Raw genomic sequence first — 25,240 nt, 5'->3', positions numbered from 1 at the left:
CCTTCCTATGTCGTTGGTTCCAATGTGGACAATGACCTCTTGCTGGCCCCTCTCCCCCGTGAGAACATTCTGCACCCTCTCTGAGACATCCTTGATCCTGGCACCAGGGAAACAACACACCATTCTGCTTTTTCTCTGCTGGCCACAGAAACCTCTGTCTAGACCTCTGACTCCCCTAACACAATTGATCTCTTGGAACCCGACATACCCCTCGTTGCATTAGAGCCAGTCTCAATACCAGAAACTTGGCTGTTCGTGCTACGTTCCCCTGAGAATCCATCACCCCCTACATTTTCCAAAACAGCATATTGTTTGAAATGGGAATATCTACAAAAGACTCCTGCACTAGCTGCCTACCTCTCTTACCTTTCCTGGAGTTAACCCATCTATGTGACTATATCTGAGACTTTATCCCCCTTCCTATAACTGCCATCTCTTTCACTTATACCAAAAAGAGGTTCAAACGAAGCAACTCAGAGAAAAACACTTTGACCCCTTCTGTATAAATCATTTCATAATACCTAACTCAAGAGATTACAATCCTACCAAAACAGCCAAGATGAGACTCTCACTTTTCACTTTCATACATTCATCAGTTTCTTTTTCATCAGCAGGACTACATACACTACTAAATATGGCAGTGACTGCACAAGCATGAAAACTGTGACATAGATTACAGATATATGTGTAACTGGAGTCAATTTTTAAAAAATGTTCCAAGATTTAAAGTCTTCAAGTGTTGACGTGTCATCACAATTTATTCACTGTCTCAAGGTGATCTCCCACCTGAGTGATTCGAAAACTTACATACATATCACACAAAGAATTCTGCAGATTTCAGGCATATTCCAAATCTAAACATCTGCTGTCACCAAATTTTATTTTTAAAGCATGCTAAATTGCAGGTTCTTTTAGGGGGATTGTGGTTTGCCTACCAACCATCCATGCCATCACACAGCACTTTGATCTTGTGCAATTTTGCAGCCAGTCATTAAAGTTCAATCAAATAGCATATCATCCCAAACTCCAAATAAAAGTAACTTCAAAAGACACTCAAAGAAAGACTCTATTACACATACTTGGAAAACAGGTTTTAACTATTTTTGTCTTTCTCCAACATCATAATGATTACAATTATGCATTAGCTACTTGTCAATTAAAATAATGTCCTGTTTTGGCATTCAAGGTCCAGTATAATTGAAAACAAAAATTACAGCAGAAATGTTCATACAGCCATGGTGCATTTTACTTTTAAAGGTACTACATAACTGTAACACTTTATTCAGACCATTACATAAAGGTGACAGAAGACAGGTGAGAAGTAGGAATTTCATCCCAGAGCTGGCGTTAATACTAATTTTAGTGATGCGTACAGAATTACCAATTTATGCTACAAAAGATGGCCAGTCAGTTCATCCTGGCATTTTAATCTCCTGTCATTTTCCTGGAACCCTCCACATTATTTTTATTTAAATGACCACCCAATGCCCTCTTGAATGCCTCAATTGAACCTGCCTCCACCACACTTCCAGACACCCATTCCAATCTTTGACTCCTTGCCTTGTGAAAAAGATTTTCTCACTTTGCATTTGCTTTTTTTGCAACATATTTTAAAACTATGCCCTATGGTTCTCAATCTGTTTGGGTGTGGGAACACTAATTACTCTCTCCAGATCTCTCGTTATTTTAAAATTTTCTATCAAATAGTCCCAATGTCTCCAATCTTTCCTCATCACTAAGATGCCCCATCCCCAAACTATTTGAGTAAACCATTTCTGCATTCCCTTCAATGCCTTCAAAACCTTCCTCAGTGAGGCACCAGAACCTTTGTTCTATTTACAGTGCTCCAACATAACAAAAGAGGTGAATTCAGCAGAATGGTATTATCCTTTGGAACGTCTGCTGCTCCCAAACAGTGCATCAGTGTCTAGTTAAATACAGCCACTGATATAGGATCAGATAGGGTTCGCTCACAAAAAAATTAGATGAGCTATTATGGAACTGGCCCTTTTATAAAGGATGAAATGTGCTCACATTTGAAGCAACCTTAGCACTTGGTGAACATCACATGATCTTTCACCCTCAAGATGTGTCAAAACTGAATGAAGCATTAATGAGTTAGAGGTAGAATGAGATTGTTCCTGCACCATTTTGATAATGCTGCAATATAAATTAAAATTTAATAATGCTTATTTAAAATTCAGTCTTCACAGCAGGGACTGTGGCTCAGTGGTTAGCACTGCTGCCACACAGCGCCAGGGACCTGGCTTTGATTCCCGCCTCGGGTGACTGTGTGTGTGGAGTTTGCACATTCTCCCAGTGTCTGCATGGGTTTCCTCCGACAATCCAAAGAATGTGCAGGGCAGGTGAAGTGGCCATGTTAAAATTGCCCGTAGTGTTAGTAGTCAGGGGTAAATATAGGGTAGGGGAATGGGTCTGGGTGGGTTACTCCTCAGAGGGTTGGTGTGGACTTGTTGGGCCAAATAGCCTGTTTCCATACTGTAGGGAATTTAATCTACACAGTAGCAATACTACTGCGATAGCAACATGCTTCCCAAAGTCAGTGTTACATTTCACTGGGGTAGCAAGCTGGAAATTAAGTTCCACTATTTCCAGATTTGGTCACAAATGTTAAAGATTTTATCAAAGTATAAAATATTCCCCAATTCACCTATATTGTAGACCCAGATTAACAAAAAAGCACACACCAGGTGTCTGCACTTAATGGAAATGACAATTTATTACAAATAAATAGATTCTGGCTACAGGTAAAGGGAAAACAAAAACTAAGAACTTTCATCATATAACTCTCTGTTAAAACTCTAAACCTTCCCACTTATAAACCGCTCCAGCTCCAGGCAGATGAGAAACTACTGGTTTTATGAGTGGAGAGAAAAACTGAGAAGGCAGTTCAACGGACTCTGCCAACAGGTTTGCCAGAGCTGATCCTTTGGGTTGAGAGTGTGGTGCTGGAAAAGCACAGCCGGTCAGGCAGCATCTGAGGAGCAGGAGCATCGATATTTTGTGTATAAGCCCTTCATCGGGGATGAGGCTTGTGGGCCAGGGGGCTGAGAGATAAATGGGAGGGGATGGGGCTGGGGGTAAGGTAGCTGGTGGGAAAGGTAATGGACAGGTCAGGAGGTGGTGCCGAGTTAGAGGCTTTGGGCTGGGATAATTTGGAGGGAGGGGAACATGAAAAAACTGTTGAAATCCACATTGATCCAGTGTGATTACAGGGTCCCAAAGCTGAAGATGAGGCAATCTTCCTTCAGGCGTCGAGTGGTAAGAGTTTGGCGATGGAGGATGCCCAGGACCTGCATGTCCTCGACAGAATGGAATGGGGAGTTAAAGTGTTCAGCCACAAGGTGGTGGGGTTGGTTGGTGCGGGAGTCCCAGATGTTCTCTGAAACGATCCACAAGTAGGTGTCCTGTCTCCCTGATGTAGAGGAGACCACACCGGGTGCAATGGATACAGTAGATGACATTGGTGGAGGTACAGGTAAATTTCTGTCGGATGTGGAAAGATCCTTTGGGGCCTTGGGCTGAGGTGAGGCAAGTGGTGTGGGCTCAGGTTTTGCATTTCCTGCAGTGGCAGAGGAAGGTGCCAGGAGTGGGCTGATGGGAGGTGAGGTCATGGCTGAGGGGGCTGGAAGGGGAGGTGTCTGTGAGTTGACACCTGGCTTCAGCGGTAGAGAGGTCAGTGCGCCAAACTACCCACCGTGCCTCTTGTCTGAGAGTGACTTGCTCACAAAATTATAAACTGACTCATTAGTTAAAAGCAACAGCTTACTGAAACTGGTGAGAAAAAATAATATGGTTTCAGATTTTGTTTTTAAAAACTGCAGAGCAAAAGGAAACCATCCTCCTCTTCTGGAGTGCTGAAGGCTTCTGCCTATATTGTTTACATCCACAATGTGTTCAGCTAGCTGGGAGACAATCACATAGTTGTTGGCAGGCAGAAGGCCTTTGTTTCAACAACTGGTTACAACTCCATAGACTAACTAGCTACCTGTTCCCAACCATAAGTGCTGGTAGCTTGCTTCACTTTTTAAAAAGCAATCATAGAGTCATAGAGATGTACAGCACGGAAACAGACCCTTCCATCCAACTTGTCCACACCGACCAGATATCCCAACACAATCTAGTCCCACCTGCCAGAACCCGGCCCATATCCCTCCAAACCCTTCCTATTCATGTACCCATCCAAATGCTTTTTAAATGTTGCAATTGTACCAGCCTCCACCACTTCTTCTGGCAGCTCATTTCATACACGTACCACCCTCTGAGTGAAAAAGTTGCCTCTTAGGTCTCTTTTATATCTTGCCCCTCTCACCCTAAACCTATGCCCGCTAGTCCAGGGAAAATACTTTGTCTATTTATCCTATCCATGCACCTCATGATTTTGTAAACCTCTATAAGGTCACCCCTCAGTCTCCAATGGTCCAAGGAAAACAGCCCTCGCCTATTCAATCTCTCCCTCTCGCTCAAATCCTCCAACCTTTGTAAATCTTTTCTGAACCCTTTCAAGTTTCGCAACATCTTTCCGATAGGAAGAGACCAGAATTGCACGCAATATTCCAACAGTGGCCTAACCAATGTCCTGTACAGCCGCAACGTGACCTCCCAATCCCTGTACTCAATACTCTGACCAATAAAGGAAAGCATACCAAACGCCTTCTTCACTATCCTATCTATCTAAGACTCCACTTTCAAGGAGCTATGAATCTGCACTCCAAGGTCTCTCTGTTCAGCAACACTAGCCATTGTCTGACCATTAAGTGGGCGGCACGGTGGCACAGTGGTTAGCACTACTGCCTCACAGCACCAGAGACCTGGGTTCAATTCCCGCCTCAGGCGACTGACTGTGGAGTTTGCACATTCTTCCACTGTGTGGGTTTCCTCCGGGTGCTCTGGTTTCCTCCCACAGTCCAAAAATGTGCAGGTTAGGTGAATTGCCCATGCTAAATTGCCCTTAGTGTTAGGTGAAGGGGTAAACGTAGGGGAATGGGTCTGGGTGGGTTGCGCTTCGGCGGTTTGGTATGGACTTGTTGGGCCGAAGGGCCTGTTTCCACACTAAGTAATCTAATCAAAAATTAAGTGTATAAGCCCTGCTAAGATTTGCTTTCCCAAAATGCAGCACCTCACATTTATCTAAATTAAACACCGTCTGCCACTTCTCAGCCCATTGGCTCATTTGATCAAGATCCCTTATAATCTGAGGTAACCTTCTTTACTGTTCACTACACCTCCAATTTTGGTGTCATCAGCAAACTATACCTCTTATGCTCACATCCAAATCCTTTATCTAAGTGATGAAAAGTAGTGGACGCAGCACCGATCCTTGTGGCACTCCACTAGTCACAGGCCTCCAGTCTGAAAAACAACCCTCTACCACCACCACCCTCTATCTTCTACCTTTGAGCCACTTTTATATCCAAATGGCGAGTTCTCCCTGTATTCCATGAGATCTAACCTTGCTCACCAGTCTCCCATGGGGAACCTTGTTGAACGTCTTACTGAAGTCTATATAGATCACAGCTATGGCTCTGTCCTCATCAATCCTCTTTGTTACTTCCTCAAAAAACTCAATCAAGGTTGTGAGACATGATTTCCCACGCACAAAGCCATGTTGACTATCCCTAATCAGTCCTTGCTTTTCCAAATACATGTACATCCTGTCCCTCCAACAACTTGCCCACTACCGACGTCAGGTTCACTGGTCTACAGTTCACTGACTTGGCCTTACCACCGTTTATAAACAGTGGCACCACGTTAGCCAACCCCCAGTCTTCCGGCACCTCACCTGTGACTATCGATGATACAAATATCTCAGCAAGAGGCCTGCAATCACTTCCCTAGCTTCCCTCAGAATTCTAGGGTACACCTGATCAGGTCCTGGGGATTTATCCACTTATGTGTTTCAAGACATCCAGCACTTCCCCTCTGTAATATGGACATTTTTTCCACAGGTCACCATCCTATTTCCCTACATTCTATATCTTCCACGTCCTTTCCCACAGTAAATACTGATGCAAAATACTTGTTTAATATCTGTCCCATCTCCTGCGGCTCTACTCAAAGGCCGCCTTGCTGATCTTTGAGGGGCCCTATTCTCTCCCCCGCTACCCTTTTTCCTTCATGTACTTGTAAAAACCCTTTGGATTCTCCTTAATTCTATTTGCCAAAGCTATCTCCTCCTGACTTCCCTTTAAGTATGCTCCTACTGCCTTTATACTCTTCTAGGGATTCACTCAATCTATCCTGTCTATACCTGACATATGCTTCCTTCTTTGTCTTAACCAAACCCTCAATTTCTTTAGTCATCCAGAATTCTCTATACCTACCAGCCTTTCCTGGAATATACTTTCTCTGCACTCTCGTTTTCTCATTTCTGAAGGCTTCCCATTTTCCAGCCATCCCTTTACCTGCGAACATCTGCGCCCAATCAGCTTTTGAAAGTTCTTGCCTAATACCGTCAAAATTGGCCTTCCTCCTGTTTAGAACTTCAACTTTTAGATCTTGTCTATCCTTTTCCATCACTATTTTAAAACTAATAGAATTATGGTCGCTGGCCCCAAAGTGCTCCCCCACTGACACCTCAGTCACCTGCCCTGCCTTATTTCCCAAGAGTAGGTCAAGTTTTGCACCTTCTCTTGTAGGTACATCCACATACTGAATCAGAAAATTGTCTTGTACACACTTAACAAATTTCTCTCCATCTAAACCTTTAACACTATGGCAGTCCCAGTCTATGTTTGGAAAGTTAAAATCCCCTACCATAACCACCCTATTATTCTTACAGATAGCTGAGATCTCCTTACAAGTTTGTTTCTCAATTTCCCTCTGACTATTAAGGTGTCTATAATACAATCCTAATAAGGTGATCATCTCTTTCTTATTTCTCAGTTCCACCCAAATAACTTCCCTGGATGTATTTCCAGGAATATCCTCCCTCAGCACAGCTGTAAGGCTATTCCTTATCAAAAACACCACTGCCCCATCTCTCTTGCCTCCCTTTCTGTCCTTCCTGTAGAGTTGTATCCTGGAACATTAAGTTCCTAGTCCTATCCATTCCTGACCCATGTTTCTGTAATTGTTATGATATCCCAGTCCTATGTTCCTAACCATGCCGAGTTCATCTGCCTTCCCTTTTAGGCCTCTTCCACAATCTTTACTTTTTAAAACAGTCCTTTTTTCAATCCACTCCACAACTAACAATATAGAAAAATGAAAATTAACAAGTGCCATAGCTTGTAAAGACAACAATATTTGATTTATTTTATTGAAGAGAACGGCATATCATCTGCACTTGACATCTAGTATCTGTTATAAGAAGTTAAGTATACTGACTCTTTAACCATAATTCACTGTCAAATGGAGCTAATCATCAATTAAACATTAGTGATGCTTATGCCCAGGTATGAACAAAAATGAATAATAATTATTTAAATGCAAGTCTAACCTCAACAAATAAATATTATCAATGAGCACATACCGACTGATCAGTAGTAAGTGGAGTGTAGCCGGTCATAAGAAAGTGCAGTCTTGGAGTGGGAATGAGAGAGGCAATTAGTCCGATCAGATCATTGTTCATGTATCCAGGGTACCTCAATGTGGTGGTACTTGCAGACATGATGGTGGAAACCTATTTAAAAAATCATGTAGCAATGCTGTAAGGTCACACTGCAGCGATATAGTGATACTTGAAACTAAAGAGTGTGTCGCAGTACATCACATTAATCCAAGCATACCTCCTACATGTACCTCAAAAAGACATCAGAATTAACAGCAATGATTGTGTTGAAGATAGGAATCAGCAACTCCTATTTCGCATTATGAAGGACCAGAGAGATCATCATGACTGCTCCGAAAACATTTACGTAATACTCTTCCTCTGCTTATTCTCTGCTTTGCCTATTCTGTTAATTGCACTACTCGGTCTTTTCATGATAACACTTGGCCACCTAGAAACACAGTACATGCCTTCAAGTACACGCCATGATAAAACAGACTCCACGAGGAAGCAGTTAAGTTTGATATGGTAGGGCTAATTCGTGAAAGCTATTTACTGTTAGAAAGGGCGGATTGTCTTTCAGAAGGAACAAGAACATAGCATCTCACCTCAAACCAAATGGACTAAAATTTTGATCACATTTCTAGTGTATATTCTAAAGGCATTCAAACAGAGACAAAAACAAATCTGCAAAGGATCACAGTAATGTGCAAGAACTATATACTAATTCTATGTAGAAACTTTAATTATCCATACATTGATTGAGATACTGCTACAATCAAGGATATAGAGGACAAGGAATGTCTGAAATATTTTCTGAAGGATTTCCTTGTTCATTATGATCTTGGTCAACCAGAAAGGAGGTTTTGTTAAATCTGGTGCTGTGGAACCCAGATGGGCTGTGTGGATCAAGTGACTGTTAGGGAACACTCAGTTAAGAATGATCATCATAAGGTTAGATCTTATAATGCAGAAGAGCAAAGAACAATTTAAAGTAGAATATCTAAACTGAAAGAAAAGGACTAACTTCAATACAAGAAAAAATCTAGTCAGGATAAAATGGAAACAAAGTCTGACAGGAAAAGCTAAAATTGAACAATAGATGATCTTTAAAGATGACATGCTTCAGGTATAGGCTAGGTACATACCAAAAAGGACAAAAAAATTGAGTACAAAAAGCAACTCTCTTTGGATGAAGAGATTATAATGAAACAAAAAAAAAGGAGGATGAATTATGCATATCAGTTGAATTCTTCAAGTTGAGAAGTAGATCAAATACAATAAGTCACCAAGGGTAGGTGAAGAGGAAAATGGGATTGGCAAAGTGAGAATAGAATGCAAGTCAATATAAATAAAGGTCTTCTATGTGCATCAAAAAAGTAAGGGGGCTTTAAGCAATGTTATGAGTCCTATTAAGGACAAAGTGGGTGATTTATGCTTAGAGATGCTGGGGAAGGCTACAATATTTAAGTATTTTTGTGCATTCACGAATGAAGAGGAATCAGACAAGATATTGGTAAAAAGGATAGGGTGAAATTGAGATAGAATATAACAGAAAGGCTGACTATGAATTATAGTAGACAAATCACCTGTTCTGAATCGCTTACGTCCTAGGTTACAAAGGGAATATGGGATTGATATAGCAGAAGGGATTTGCCATAATCTTGTGACCTCCTTTAGATATGGGGGCAGTTCCAGAGGATTGCAAAGTGATAAAATGTGACATCCTTACTTAAGGCAGGATGAAAGGACAGTATATGAGACAGGATTGTTTTCATTAGAACAGTAAACATTAAGGGGTGATTTTACTGAGGTCACCAAAAGCACGAAGGACTCCAACCATGACTAAACTACACAAATTCGATTTACAGTTCAAGAAAATAAGGAAAAATTGCTTTTAGTGGCAAAGATGTCAATAATCTGAGGATAAAGGTTTAAGGAAAAGAACAACAGGCAACACCAAGGACCAATTATTTAAGCTGTGCATAATAAGTACCTGGAACACTCTTCTAAAAAGGTTCAATAGTAACATTCAAAGGGGAATGGATAAATTCTTGAAGGGAAAGGTTCGGAAGAAAGAGGAGTGGAACTGAATTAATTAGGTAAACTCAGTTGAAGAGTTTGCATATATGATAGGCCAAACATCCTCATAATATATGATAAATAGCTGTGAATCACAAAGGAACACACGGATTGTGAAGAATACTGGATTAATAGAAGGTATTTCTTTCCACCACCACACTCATTCTTCTATTTTTATGACTCTCTACTTGTGAGCAATTTCCTTACTTTCTCAGTGGCTACAGTATCTTCTACCACTTAGTCCACGCTGGCTCTTAAACACCTCTTCCTTCTCTTTTTGACGTCAAAGTTACTCTCTTAATTATTTCTTCACATTCAAAAATTTAGCCTATTTCTCTTTTTTTAAAAAAATTCCAATCTCCGTTTTAAATACAAGTCAACATTTCAGTCACAGGCCTACTCAACTGTCTCTCATGAATTCATCCTAACTAGTCAAGATATCTCATATGATTTGGGCTTGTGCAACAGGTCAGAAAGACCAGAATGCAGAATCAGAACACTATTCCAATGAGCCACCACACACTGTAGCACAGACGAACTTCAGAAAACAGAGGAGAACCACCTATACAACATATTCAAGAAGAACGGATACACAAAAAATACAGTGCGCAGATTCCTCAAGAACAAACCACAACAAGCAGACCAAACACAGCCAGAAACCCTTACCATACATCAAAGAAGTTTCAGAAATGACAGCCAGACTACTAAGACCCCTCGGAATCCTAGTAGCACACAAACCCACCAACACTCTCAAACAAAAACGACCCAGTACAACCCATGGACAAAACCAACGTCGTCTACAAAATTCCATGCAAGGACGGCCACAAACACTACGTAGGACAAACAGGAAGAAAGTTAGCCACCAGGATACACGAACACCAGCTAGCCACAAAAAGACACGACCCTCTCTCCTCGTAGCCCTACACACGGATGAAAAAAAAACACCATTTCAACTGGGACAACACATCTATCCTGGGACAGGCTAAGCAAAGACATGCCAGAGAATTCCTAGAGGCCTGGCACTCCAACCACAATGCCATAAACAAACACATAGATCTAGATACCATCTATCAACCCCTGAGAAAACGAACAGGAAATGACATCACCACAAACCCCAGGAACCCCATCCAGGACAAACACATAACCAGAATGCAAGTTTAGAAACATTCTGAAGTTTGACTTTGCCCAATTAGTAATAGCTCACAATGGTGGAAGTTATTATTAACTGTTTTGATGACCAGATTATGATGTTCTTTGAAACACTCATGATTTTTTAAACTCTGTTTTTATTTCAGCATGATGATATCCTTAGCTGGAAAAGCATCAATGTGATTAGTATCTCTACACTAATAAACTGATTTATTCAAATTTTGCTACATAGCTACCCAGCACTACTGATTTATCCTTTTCAACTCATTCATTTAGGTTATAAAATTTACTCGAATGGTTTCAGAGTTGAGAGATTACAGGGATAGACTAGCAAAACTGGGATTAGTCCCCTGAGAGAAGGCTTAGAAAATATTTGAAAGAAGAGTTTGGATAGTTTGAGTAAGCAAGGAGAAACCGTTTACAATGTCTAAGGGCTTTTTTTTTGCAGCAGAGAGCGATGGGAGCTGGGCGGAAGTGAAGTCAGAGCACAGAGGCTGTTGGGAAGGTGGGTGGGTGTTTTTTACGTAGGTGTGTTCTGGACAGGACCTTCAATGAGGTTATTACACCGAGCATACCAGAAGAGAGTAGAAGGGAGACGACGATGAGGAAGACAGAGATGAGACAAGTACAACAGACCCCAGGGGAAGTACCTGTCAGGAACAGGTTGCATCTCTTGGAAATCGTAGAGACAGACGTCACTGCCAGTCCGAGAGGCGGTCAGGTCTGCCAATCAGAAATTGGCATGGAGGCAGAGCCGAGGAGTCAGACATCACACAAAGCCGTGGTAATAGGGGACTCCATAGTGAGAGGAACTGAATGGGGTTTCTGCGGCAACAGGCGTGATTTGAGGATGTTGCCTTCCTGGTGCCAGGATTAAGGACATCGTAGACAGAGAGCAGGAAATCCTCAAGGGCGAAGGTGAAGAGCCAGGCGTGGTGGTGCATGTCGGCACAAATGACGTCGGGAAGAAGAGGAGGGACATTCTACAGCGGGACTTCGGAGAACTCGGAAGAAGGCTGAAAAGCAGGACGTCCAGGGTGGTTATCTCCGGTTTGCTTCCAGTTCCTCGGGCTGGAGAGGACAGGAACAGGGAGATAATGGACTTGAATGTGTGGCTGGGGAACTGGTGCAGGAAGAAAGGATTTAAATTCTTGGATCACTGAGGTATGTTTAATGGTAAGGATAAATCATACAAGATGGAAGGGTTGCACCTTTATAGGTGGGGGATCAGCATTCTGGCAGGTAGGTTTGCCACTGCAACACAGCAGTGTTTAAACTAAATGGCAGGGGGGTGGGGGGGAAGGGGACAAACTGGAAATTTAAAAAGGAAGTTAAAGAGAAAGTTAGAACAAGAGAAGTCAAGAAAGACAACGGAATCAATGGAGCAGAAAACTCAAAAAAGGATCATGCCATAAGGTGAGGTGAAATAGGGATTGATAGGAAGGGTGAGGGGAGTACCAAATTAAAAATATTATATATGAATGCACAAAGCATTAGAAATAAGGTGTATGAGCTTGAGGCTCATTTGGAAATCCGCAGTTACGATGTTGTGGGGATAACTGAGACGTGGCTTCAAGTGGACAGGGCCTGGGAAATGAATATTCAAGGCTATACATGCTATCGTAAGGACAGACTGACTGGCAGAAGGGATGGGTTAGCCCGGTTGTTAAGGAATGATATTCAGTCCCTTGCGTGGAGGGACCTAGAATCAGGGGATGTAGAGTCAGTATGGATAGAGCTGAGAAATTCGAAGGGCAGAAAGACCCTAATGGGAGTTATCTACAGTAACCTTGATGTAGTGTGTAAGTTGAATAAGGAGCTGAAATTGGCCTGTCGCAAAGATATTACTACAGTTGTTATGGTGGATTTCAACATGCAGGTAGACTGGGAGAATCAGGATGGTACTGGACCCCAAGAAAGGGAATTTGTGGAGTGCCTCCGAGATGGATTCTTAGAACAGCTTGTGCTGGAGCCTACCAGGGAGAAGGCAATTCTGGATCTGGTGTTGTGCAAGGAACCGGATTTGATCAGGGACCTCGAAGTAAAGGAGCCATTAGGAGGTAGTGACCACAATACAACGAGCATTAATCTGCAGTTTGAAAGGGAGAGGGTAGGATCGGAAGTGACAAAATTTCAGTTGAATAAGGAGAACTATGGAGCTCTGAGGGAGGAGCTGGTCAAAGTTCAATGGTACAATACCCTAGCAGGGATGGCAGTGGAACAACAATGGCAAGTATTTCTGGGTATAATGCAAAGATGCAGGAGCAGTTCATTCCAAAAAGGAAGAAAGATCCTAAGGGGAGGCAGGAATGACCGTGGCTGATGAGGGAAGTTAAGGTCCATATAAAGACAAAAGGGAAAAAGTATAGCATAGCAAAGATGAGTGGGAAATCAGAGGACTGGGAAGCTTTTAAAAAACAACAGAGGATAACAAAAAAGGAAATACGCAAAGAAAAAATAAGGTACAAAGGTAAACTGGCCAAAAATATAAAAGGAGGATAGTAAAGGCTTTTTTAGGTATGTGAAAAGAAAATTAAATGGTTACGACTAAAATTGGGCCCTTGAAGACAGAAACGGGTGAATTTATTACAGGGAACAAAGAAATGGCAGAAGAGTTGAATTGGTACTTTAGATCTATCTTCACTGGGGAAGACACGAGCAATCTCCCAGATGTAATAGTGGCTGAAGAGAATTTATATGAGGCAGGAAATGGTGTTGGAGACTGTTAGGTCTGAAGGCTGATAAGTCCCCGGGACCTGATGGTCTGCATCCCAGGGTACTGAAGGAGGTGGCTCGAGAAATCGTGGATGCATTTTCCAATGTTCTATAGATTCAGGATCAGTTCCTGTGGATTGGAGGGTGGCTAACGTTGTCTCACTTTTTAAGAAAGGAGGGAGAGAGAAAACAGAGAATTATAGACCAGTTCGTCTGACCTCAACTGGTGGGAAAAATGCTGGAGTTAATTATAAAGGACGAAATTACGACACATCTGGATAGCAGTAACAGGATAGGACAGAGTCAGCATGGATTTATGAAGGGGAAAATCATGCTTGACTAATCTTCTGGAACTTTTTGAGGATGTAACTCTGAAGATGGACAAGGGAGATCCAGTGGATGTAGTGTACCTGGACTTTCAGAAAGCCTTTGATAAAGTCCCACATAGGAGGTTAGTGAGTAAAATTAGGGCACATGGACTGAAAATTGGTTGGCTGACAGGAAACAAAGAGTAGTGATAAACGGCTCCCTTTCGGAATGACAGGCGGTGACCAGTCATGTGCTGCAGGGATCAGTGCTGGGACCTCAGCTTTTTACAATGTACATTACTGATATAGATGAAGGTATTAAAAGTAATATTAGCAAATTTGATGATGACATAAAGCTGGGTGGCAGGGTGAAATGTGAGGAGGATATTAGGAGAATACAGGGTGACCTAGACAGGCAAGGTGAGTGGACGGATGCATGGCAGATGCAGTTTAATGTGGATAAATGTGTGGTTATCCACTTTGGTGGCAAGATCAGGAAGGCAGATTACCTAAATGGAGTCAGGTTAAGTAAAAGGGGGCAGTACAACGAGATCTAAGTGTTCTTGTACATCAGTCAAGAAAGCAAGCATGCAGGTACAGCAGGCAGTGAAGAAAGCTAATAGCATGCTGGCCTTCATAAGAGGAATTGAGTATAGAAGCAAAGAGGTCCTTCTGCAGCTGTATCGGGCCCTGGTGAGACTGCACCTATAATATTGTGCGCACTTTTGGTCTCCAAATTTGAGGAAAGACATTCTGGCTATTGAGGGAGTGCAGCATACATTCACGAGGTCAATTCCCAGAATGGCGGGACTATCTTACGCTGAAAGATTGGAGCGACTGGGCTTTTGTACGCTTGAGTTTAGAAGGCTGAGAGGGGATCTAATTGAAATGTATAAGATCATTAAAGGATTGGGCACTCTGGAGGCAGGAAGCATGTTTCCACTGATGGTGAGTCCCAAACCAGAGGACAGTTTAAAAATAAGGGGTAGGCCACTTAGAACAGAGTTGAGGAGAAACATCTTCACCCAGAGAGTGGTGGGTGTATGGAATGCTCTGCCCCAGAAGGTTGTGGAGGCCAAGTCTCTGGATACTTCCAAGAAAAAGTTGGATAGAGCTCTTAAGGATAATGGAATCAAGGGTTATGGGGATAAGGCAGGAGCAGGATACTGATTGAGGATGATCAGCCATGGTCATAATGAATGGTGGTGCTGGCTCGAAGGGCCTAATCCTGCACCTACTGTCTATTGTCTATAGGGCTAATACCAGAAGGATTACACGACTAACAATAGTATCAGAGACGATGATGAGGAAACAACTTGTATAACAAGTAATTAGGATTGGATTGTCTGATAGGGAGTAACTAATTACCCTCAAAAGACAACTGGATAAATACTTGAAGAAAAGCATTGCAGGGGTTTAGGAAACAAGAAAGTGAGATCAACCGAATTATTCCTCATAACAGTTCCCTCAGATTCAATGGGCAAAATGTCCCCAGTTGAAAACAAAAAAATGCTAGAGCACACAGCAGGTCAGGCAACATCCAAAGAGAGAAAGCAAGCTAATGTTTCAAGTCTAGAGGGTTCTTCATCAGAGTTGAAGTAAAGTGTGGAGGGGGAAGTACTTATGCAACAATTGGGGGAAGGGGTGGGGCGTTTGGAGTGCTGGGGAGAAAGAATGTTGACAATTCAGATTATGTGATTGGAATGTGAGAAAGGCAGGACAATGGTGTGTCTAACTGCCACACTGGAAACAACAGACAGTCCTAATGGGATAGGGGAAGGGGAGAGAGGGTGACAGAGAATGTAACAAACAATGCTAAAAGAAAGAGAAGGAATGGTTCTTAATTTGAAAATTTTGAACTCAATACTGAGCTCAGAAGATTGTAAACTGCCTAGTTTGAAGATGGAATGTTGCTCTTCTAGTTAGCGCTGTGATTTGCTGAAGTAATGCAGCATGCCGAGGACAGACAAGACAGCATTGCGAGCAAGACACTGTGTTGAAACAAGTGGCTACGGGAAAGGTCGGGGTCAAGCTTGTGCACCAACCGGAGGTGTTCTGCAAAGCAGTCACTCAGTCTGTTTGGTTTCTCCAATGTAGAGTAGGCCACATTCGGTGCAGCAAACACAAGGTTGGAGGAGGTACAAGTGAAATGTTGCTTCACCTGGTAAGACTGTTTAGGCCCTGGGACGGTGAGCACGGAGGTGGTGAAGGGGCAGGTGTTGCACTGCAGTTGCATGGGAAGGGATGATGGTGGTGATCAAAGGGAACGATCCCTGCAAAATGCAGATGGTGCAGTGAGGGAAAGATGTATTTGTGACTCTCTGCTGGAGTTGTCTGAAGTGGCGAAGGATGATCCTTTGAATGTGGAGGCTCACAGGGTGAAAAGTGAGAACGGTGGGGGGCAATCATGCTATAATGAGTAATGGGAAGGGGCAAGGGCGGAAGCATGGGTGATACGTTGAGGGCCTTGTCAACCACAGTTATGGAACAAATGTCCTTCTTGTGCTGTATTATTTTATGTTTTTTTTGCAGGATACAATGACACTATTTGAAGTTAGACAGGTCACCAGGTCTTAACTGCCTGCATCCAAGGCTTTTAAAAGAAAGTGGCTATAGAGATTGCAGAGACATTGGTCGAAATATTCCACAACTCATTTGACTGCAGGAGGGTTCCTGCGGATCAAAAATCTGCTAACTTGATGTCCTTATTCAAGTGGGAGGGAGACAGAAAGTAGGAATTACATGCCAGTTACCCTAAAACTTGTAATTGGGAAAATGTCACTGCCCATTATTAAGGAAGAAATAACAGGATAGTTGGAAAAGATAACATAATCCAAAAGACGGAGTTGGGACTAATGAGTCTTTTTCAGGTTGGAAGTATGTAACAATTGGAGTGCCATAAGGATCAGTCCTAGGGCCTCAATTATTTATCACCTATAATAATGATATAGAAGAGGGGACAGACTGTAATATATCCAACTTTGCTGATGATACAAAAATAGGTTGGGGGGGGGGCATGTTGTGACAAAGATAAAAGAATCTCAAAGGGATGTATACAGGTTGAGAGTAGACAAACTCTTGGCATTTGGAGTCTATAGTAGGAAAGAGTGAAATCATGCACTTCGATAAGAAAAATCAAAAGGTGGATTATTACTTAAATGAGGGAAGATTCCAAAATGGTGTAGCACAAAAGGTTTTGGGCATGAAACACAAAACACTAGCATGCAGATGCAGCAAGTATGTAAGAAGGCAACTGGAAATTTGGCCTTTATTGGGCAGGGTCTGGAATTTAAAAATAGGGAACCTGTATTACAACTGTACAGGGGCTTGTTGAGGCCACACCTGGAGTATAGTTTACAGTTTTGCTCCCTATATTTAAAAAAAGGATATATGGGTATTGGAGGTAGTTCAAAACAGATTCAGGAGATTGATTCCTGGAATGCAGGTGATTTATCAAGAATGGCTGAGCAGATTAGCCTTTGTTCATTAGAGTTTAGAAGAATGAGGTGCGGTCTTATTGAAATATAAAATATTGTAAGGGCATTTAACAGGTAGGTATTGAGAAAATGTTTCCACTAGTGGGAGAAACTTGCACTAGGGTACATGGTAACAGAATAAGGAGACACTCATTTAAAACTCGAATTCACCAACAGGGGCAGTACAGTCGCTCAGTGGTTAGCACTGCTGAATCACAGCTCCAGGGTCCCGGGTTTGAGTCCAGCCTTGGGCAACAGTGTGCGTGGAGTTTGCACATTCACCCAGTGTCTGCATGGGTTTCCTCCGGGTGCTCTGGTTTCCTCCCACAATCCAAAGATATGCAGGTTAGGTGAACTGGCCATGCTAAGCTTACCATAGTGTTCAGGGATGTGTAGGTTAGATGCATGAGTCGGGGTAAATGTAGGGGAATGGGTCTGGGTGAGATACTCTTTGGAAGGTTAATGTGGACTTGTTGGGCCGAAGGGCCTGTTTCCTCGCAGTAGGGATTCTAATTCAGATAGAAACTCCAGAGAGCTGTGTAGGTTAGATCACAATAGTATTTGAAGACGACATATACAGCTTTTTGAAATACTAACAAATTGATGGGGAATGAGGAGCTGGCACGAAAGCAGAGCAGCCATGATCTTATGGAATGGTGGGTCAGGCTTGAAGAGTACACCCAAAACAATTGAGCATTAGCCTTTACCTACCAGCTGGTTGATCTGAGAGAAGGATGGGTTCTGAATATGAAGCCTGTCTGTTGCAATCCGATTCAACGCAGTGTTGTCAAGAACAACCTTTAAAAACCAAAACAGCATCGCTTTAACGACTTGTGCAATTTGGCATACTATTGTACTAGCTCATTCCCATACTTGACTGTAAGACAGTAAACCATCCAGAAAGTACTGCACCAAGTTCAACCATCCCATTTACAGTTACTTACCACGCAGTCTGCATTCTGTGTCAATCTCTTTAGTGTCAGCAGCGAATTATAAGGCTGCACCACAACATCACTCATCTCATCCTGATTAGGGAACACAGAGTAAGTCTGCACCAGTTTTTTTGGGTACCTGCAGGGATTTAACACAAATAGGTTTGAGCATTTTAGAATATTTAGGTTGTTATGGTCAGTTTATGAAAAGGAAAACACGAACCTGATACAGTTTTTGTTAGCTAATCACTAAGCCAATGACTTAGGTGAAGGGATCAAGTGTATCATACCCAAGTTTGATAATACCTTGTTGATAATATAGCTAGGTGAGAAATTGAATAATAAGGACACAATTAAGCTTTAAAGGGATATAAGCTATTAAGTGAATGATCAAGGAGATGGCAGATGGAATATAACATTGGAAAATATGAAACAATTCACATTGACAGGGAGAATGGAAAAGTAGATATAAAAAAAACTATGAAATGGTATTCAGCTATCTAACAGTCCTTGTATAGAATCACAGATCACGGAAACAGATCCTTCGATCCAAATAATCCATGCTGACCAAGTTTTTCAACTTAAAGTAGTCCCAGTTGCCTTGCCTGCATTTGGCTCATATCTCTCTAAACCTTTCCTATTCATGTATCTGTTCAAACATCTTTTAAATGTAATTATACCTGCAGCAACCATTTCTTCTGGCAGTTCATTCCACATAAGAACCATCCTCTGTGTGAATAAGTTGCCTCTCACGTGCCTTTTAAATCTTTCTTCTCTCTTCCTAAAAATATGTCCCGTAGTTTTGAACTCCCCCACCCTAGAGTAGAAAAATCTTTGCTATTCGTGTTCTTTATGCTCCCCAAGAGTCATTTAAAGTACAGGAATTCCTAATTTCAATTAGGAAGGAAATGTTATGTTAGTCTTTCCAAGCAGGTTGGAATACAAGAGCAAGGAAGTTTTGCTGCAAATAGCATAAATCGTTGTTGAGAATATACTTGAAATAATGCGTATAATTTTTGTCTCCATACCTAAGTAAGGGAGGGACCAAAGGTTGATTAGATTAATTCCTGGATAAAACAACTATCCTAGAAGAGACCGAGCAGAATGGTCCTAAACTCTCTCATAAGATGGTCCCATTGAAACAAACAATTCTGAGAACGCTTTACCATAAGGTCATAAGACCATAAAAAAATAGGATCAGAAGTGGGCAGTTCAGTCCCTCAAGCCTATTCTCCCATTTAATAGGATCATGGCTGAGCCAACAATCTTCACATCCACTTTCTTGCATTTTTCCCATAACCCTTGATTTCCTTACTGATCAAGAAACCATCTACCTCAGCCTTAAATACGTACAAGGTGTCTGTCCTCGAGCTCTCTGTGGCAAGGAATTCCAAAGACTCTCAAGCCTCAGAAGAAATTCCTCATCTCAGTCTTAAATTGGCACCCCTTTACATTGAGATTATAGCCTCTGTTCTAGGCTCTCCCATGAAGGGCTGACACCCTTTCAGCATTAAACATGTCAAACCCCTTAAGAAACCTATGCACTTCAAATGAGATCACCTCTCATTCTTCTAAACTTCAATGTGTAGCGTCCCAGATAGCTTAGCCTTTGCTTATAAGACGATTCCTCCATATTGATAGTCCGAATGATCCTTCTCTGAACTGTCTTTTATGAAATGATATCTTTTCTTAAAATAAGGAGACCAAAACTGCTGTCAGTACTCAAGATATGGTCTCACCAGCATCTTGTACAGTTTCAAATAAGACTTCCCTACTCATCTATACTCCAACCCCCTTGGAATCAGGGCTAACATTCCAGTAGCCTTTCTAATTGCCTGTTGCACTTGCCTGCTAGCTTTCTGTGATTCATACACAAGTACCGACAAATCCATTTGTGTTGCAACTTTCTGCAGTTTCTTCTCCATTTAATATTCTGTTCTCCCTTCCAAAAGAAACAATTTGCATTGTCCCCACATTATTCTCCATTTGTTAACTTTTTGCCCACTTACTTAAACCTATTAATATAACTTTCTGTAAACTGTTTGTGTCCCTCTGACAATCTGTCTTTCCACCTATTTTTGTGTTGCCTTGAAATTGACTACAGAGCATTCACTTCCTCCAAGTTATTAATATACATTATTAACAGCTGCAGCCTCAGCGCTTATCCCTGTGGGACCATCCTGGTCACGGGTCACTGACTTGAAAAAGAATCCCTTATTCCCACTCTCTGCTTCCTGCCCATCAACCAATTCTCTATCCACGCCAATATAGTACCACCAACACTCTGGGCTCCTATCTTATGACTTAATCTTTTGAAAAATACTTTGTCAAATGCCTTCTGGAAGTCCAAATACAACACATCTATGGCTGCCCTCTTTCCACTCTGGTTGAGACTCCCTTGAAAAACTCTAATAAATTAATAGAATATAGAAAAATACAGCATACAGCACTTTGGCCCACGATGTTGTGCTGAGGTTTAATCCTAATGTAAAATATAACAACTTAACCTGTGCACCCCTCAACTCACTGCTCTCAATGTGCCTGTCCAGCAGTTGCTTAAATGTCCCTAAAGACTCTGCTTCCACCACCACCGCTGGCAATGCATTCCATGCATTCATAACTCTCTGCATAAAGAACCTACCTCTGACATTGCCTCTATACCCTTCCCCTAATATTTTAAAACTATGACCCCTCGTACCAGTCAATCCTGCCCTGGGGAAAAAGTCTCTGGCTATTGACTCTATTTTTTTCCTCTCACTACCTTGTATACCTCGAGCAGGTCTCCTCTCTTCCTCCTTCTCTCCAGACAGAAAAGTCCGAGCTTTTTCAATCTTTCTTCATAAGACAAGTCCTCCAGTCCAGGCAGCATTCTGGTAAAAGCTTCTTTGGACCCTCTACAAAGCCTCTGTATCTTTGCTATAGTAGGACAACCAGAACTGGACACAATACTCCAAGTGTGGAGGGAGTTGTAGAGCTGTAGCAAAACCTCGCAACTCTTAAACTTGATCCCCCTGTTAATGAAAGCCAAAACACCATATGCTTTCTTAACAACCCTATCCACTTGGGTGGCAACTTTGAGGGATCTATGTCCTTGCACACCCAGATTCCTCTGTTCCTCCACACTACCAAGAATCCTGTCTTTAATCCTATATTCAGCATTCTAGTTCGACCTTCCAAAATGCATCACTTTGCATTTATCCAGGTTGAACTCCATCTGCTATTTCCCAGCACAGCTCTGCATCCTGTCTACATCACGCTGCAGCCTGCAATAGCCCTCAATACTATCGACGACACCTTCAACCTTTGTGTCATCTGCAAATTTACTAACACACCCCTCAACCTCCTCGTCCAAGTCATTTATAGAAACTATGAAGAGCAGAGGCCCAAGAACAGAGTCCTGCATGACCCCACTGAACACAGACCTCTAGGCAGAATACCTTCCATCTACAACCACTCTCTGCCTTCTGTCAGCCAACCAATTCTGAATCCAGACAGCCAAATCTCCATGTATCCCATAATTCCTGACTTTATGAATGAGCCTACCATGGGGAACCTTATCAAATGCCTTGCTGAAGTCCATATACACCACATCCACTACTTTGACCTTCGTCGACCCTGTCTTGTCACCTCCTCGAAGAACTCAATAAGATTTGGGAGGCATGACCTGCCCCTCACAAAGCCATGCTGATTGCCTTTAATCACGGTATGCTTTGCCAAATAGTCATAGATCCTATCCCTCAGAATTCTTTCCAAAACTTTGGGGCAGCACAGTGGCTCAGTGGTTAGCACTGCTGCCTCACAGCACCAAGGTCCCAGATTTGATTCCCGCCTCAGATGACTATGTGTGGAGTTTGCACATTCTCCCCATGTCTACGTGGGTTTCCTCCCAGGTGCTCTGGTTTCCTCCCACAGTCCAAAGAGGTGCAGGTTAGGTGAACTGGCCATGCTAAATTGTCCATAGTGTTAGGTGCATAAGTCAGAGTGAAATGGGTCTGGGTGTGTTACTCTTCGGAGGGTCGGTGTGGACTGATTGGGCCAAAGGGCCTGTTTCCACACTGGAGGGAATCTAATCTTTTTGGAAATTAGTCAGACACTATTTCCCTTTCATAAAGCCTTATTAACTCTACTTGATTAGACTATGATTTTGCAAACATTCTGCTATTACTTCCTTAGTAGTTGATTCTAATACTGCTGACATTGACTGGCAGTTTTCACTGGTTGTACAGTCTAGAAATTGAAGCCACAGTCTTAGAATAAAGGCACTAGCCATTTAGGACTGAGATGGGAAATTTCTTCATTCAAAGGGTTGAAAATCTTTCAAATTCTCTGCAGAAGGCTTTGGAAGTTAGAGCTATAATAATAACTAAAATAAATAGATTTTTGGAAATTAAAGGAAACAAGGGATATGGTAAATAGGGAAAGTAAATGTGAAGGTTGTATGGTACATTCCTACTACTCATGTTCTTCTATATTACGCCCAAACTACATTGTGTTCTCCCATTTTAGCATGGAGTCAAATGAGTAGCTAATGCTTCATATTCACAGCAAGTGCTTGTCACTCACCTGTCATTCAACTTCTCTAGGAGGTAGGACCCCAGACCAGAACCTGTCCCACCAGCAATGGAATGACACAGAACAAAGCCCTATAAACAAAAACACAACAAATCAGTAGAAAATGCTACTGTACAAATTGGCTACACAAGGTTAACACCAACTATGATACAATTTAAACTCATGGGCAGAGTCCAAACTCAAAATCAACATGCTCTATAAAGAAAATTTTAATCAGTATTATGTTACATACCAAAAGGTAATTGCATTTAAACAGAATTCAAGTGCATGTTTTCAGCAAGACCTTTCTTTCAGATAACCACACTCCATAAAATTTGCATCCTAATGATTACAGGCTCCCCATATTTATACAACCATTCAAACCACGTTACTGTTAATTAATATAGTATATCCATCATCTGTGCTTCATTTCATTAGCTCTCAGATATCCCTTCAGATTATATTAGTTTATAACAATTACAATGCATAAATACAATGTCAAAAATCTTCTACCTTGTTAATACATAGAAAGTGTGAACCTTTTTGAAAGGCCTACAAGGCAAGAAACTGTCTAATGTGGTACTCTACCATACCTCAGCTTCCATCTCAGTTACTTTTTATTAAGGAGGGTTACGGGAGAGATGTGGCAAGTTGCCTAAGAACATGAGAAAACTGAGCAAGAAAAGGCTATTTGGCCTATCGAGCCTTCTTTGTCATTCAATGCGATGATTGCTTATCAGATTGTGATCTGAAATCATTTTTGCCTGGATCTTATGACCCTTAAGTCGAATAGAGAATAATAAGTTAAGAATAGTAAGATAGAGTCAGAGTAAGGGAGAAAGTAATTTGGTCTAAAGGAGAGTTACTGTACATGCATACGAACATGGTAACTAAGACGGGTGAATTACAGGCACACATTACTACGTGAAAGTAAGATGTTGTCGCTAAACCAGAGACCTGAAGGGCAGGACTGGGTGTTAAATATCCCTAGAACTAATGCATTCAGCAAAGGTAGCAAAGGATAAAAAGTGCGAGGGGTGCCGGGGGTACTGATGAAGGAGAGCACAGCTGTGCTGGAGAAAGAAGCTGAATCAGATGTAATGGTATTACAATCGAGTAAAGGTAACTAAAAAGATAGGAGGGAGAAGCTGGCCAGAATGATTGGAAAGGGAACCCACCACGTAAGATGGTACAGCAGCAACGGCTGAAGTTTCTGGGAGTAATTCGGGAGGCACAGCAGAAATTCATCCTCAGAAACAAGAAACATTTTAAAAGGGGAGGGCAAGGCAACCATAGTTAATGAGGGAATTCAAGAACAGCCTAAAAGGAAAACACAAGTATACAAATGTAATGAAGATCAGTAGGAAGCCAGAGGACTGGGAAGCCTTTGAAAATCAGCAGAGGACAACTAAAAAGCAATTAGGGGGCACAATATGAATTATGAGGGTAAGTCAGCTGATAACATAAAAAAAGAGTAAGGGTTTGATAAGATATATAAAAGGTAAGAAAGGATATTAGATGACTGGAAAATTAAGCTGGAGAAGTAGTAATGGGGAATAGATAATAGTTACTTTGCATCAGTCTTCATGGTGGAAGTCACCAGTACCATATCAAAACTTCAAGAGCGTCAGGAGGCAGAGGTGAATGCAGTGCCCAGTGCTAAGGAGAAAGTGGTGGGGAAGTAAAAGATCTGAAGGTAGATGAATCACCCGAACTGACTGGACTACATCCCAGGGTTCTAAAGGACATAGCTGAGGAGATTGAGAAGGCATTGGTAAGTTTTCAGGTATTACTGGAATTAGGGAGGATCCCATTTAGGGAAAATGGCTAATGTAACATTCCTGTTTAAGAAAGGAGGGAGGCAAAAAATGGGAAATTATAATCCAGTTAGTCTGCCTTCTCTCATTGGCAGGGTTTTACAGTCCATTATTAAGAATGAAATTGTGGAGTACTTGGTAGTACATTATAAAACAAAGTTGAGTCAGCTTCATAAAATAGTGGTCATGCATGACAAATCTGTTAGAATTCTTTGTGGTAGTTTTTAAAAAATTCATTTGTGGGATGTGGGCATCGCTGGCCAGTCAAAATTTATTACCCAGCCCGAGGTGCACTTGAGAAGGTGGGGGTGAGCTGCCATCTTGAACTGCGGTTGTGGGTTGACCCACAATGCCATTAGGGAGGAAATTCCAGGATTTTGACCCAGCAACAGCGATATATCTCCAAGTCAGAGGCTTGGAGGGGAACTTGAAAGTTGCGTATTCCCATACATAGAAAAATACAGCGCAGTACAGGCCCTTTGGCCCTCGATGTTGCGCCGATCCAAGCCCACCTAACCTATACTAGCCCACTATCCTCTATATGCCTATCCAATGCCCGTTTAAATGCCCATAAAGAGGGGGAGTCCACCACTGCTACTGGCAGGGCATTCCATGAACTCACGACTCGCTGAGTAAAGAACCTACCCCTAACATCTGTCCTATACCTACCACCCCTTAATTTAAAGCTATGCCCCCT

The 25,240-nt window shown here is 42.0% G+C and overlaps 1 protein-coding gene across 1 annotated transcript in view; it reads right to left on the bottom strand.

Moving 5' to 3' along the window:
• Positions 1-25,240, bottom strand: part of tubg1 (tubulin, gamma 1) — an 80,645-nt gene that overhangs the window by 12,156 nt on the left and 43,249 nt on the right. Inside the window, exons 5-8 of the mRNA XM_043721584.1 lie at positions 22,739-22,818; positions 18,188-18,314; positions 17,955-18,041; positions 7,496-7,645 (exon numbers count right to left, since the gene is read on the bottom strand). Of these exons, the coding sequence (XP_043577519.1) occupies positions 7,496-7,645; positions 17,955-18,041; positions 18,188-18,314; positions 22,739-22,818 (444 nt within the window). The remainder of the gene's footprint in view (positions 1-7,495; positions 7,646-17,954; positions 18,042-18,187; positions 18,315-22,738; positions 22,819-25,240) is intronic.

The sequence above is a fragment of the Chiloscyllium plagiosum genome, chromosome 31, assembly GCF_004010195.1.
Source record: "Chiloscyllium plagiosum isolate BGI_BamShark_2017 chromosome 31, ASM401019v2, whole genome shotgun sequence".
In the NCBI taxonomy this organism is placed as follows: Eukaryota; Metazoa; Chordata; class Chondrichthyes; order Orectolobiformes; family Hemiscylliidae; genus Chiloscyllium; species Chiloscyllium plagiosum.
The sequence above is the reverse complement of the archived record's forward strand: the minus strand, read 5'-3'. Positions and strand labels throughout refer to the sequence as shown.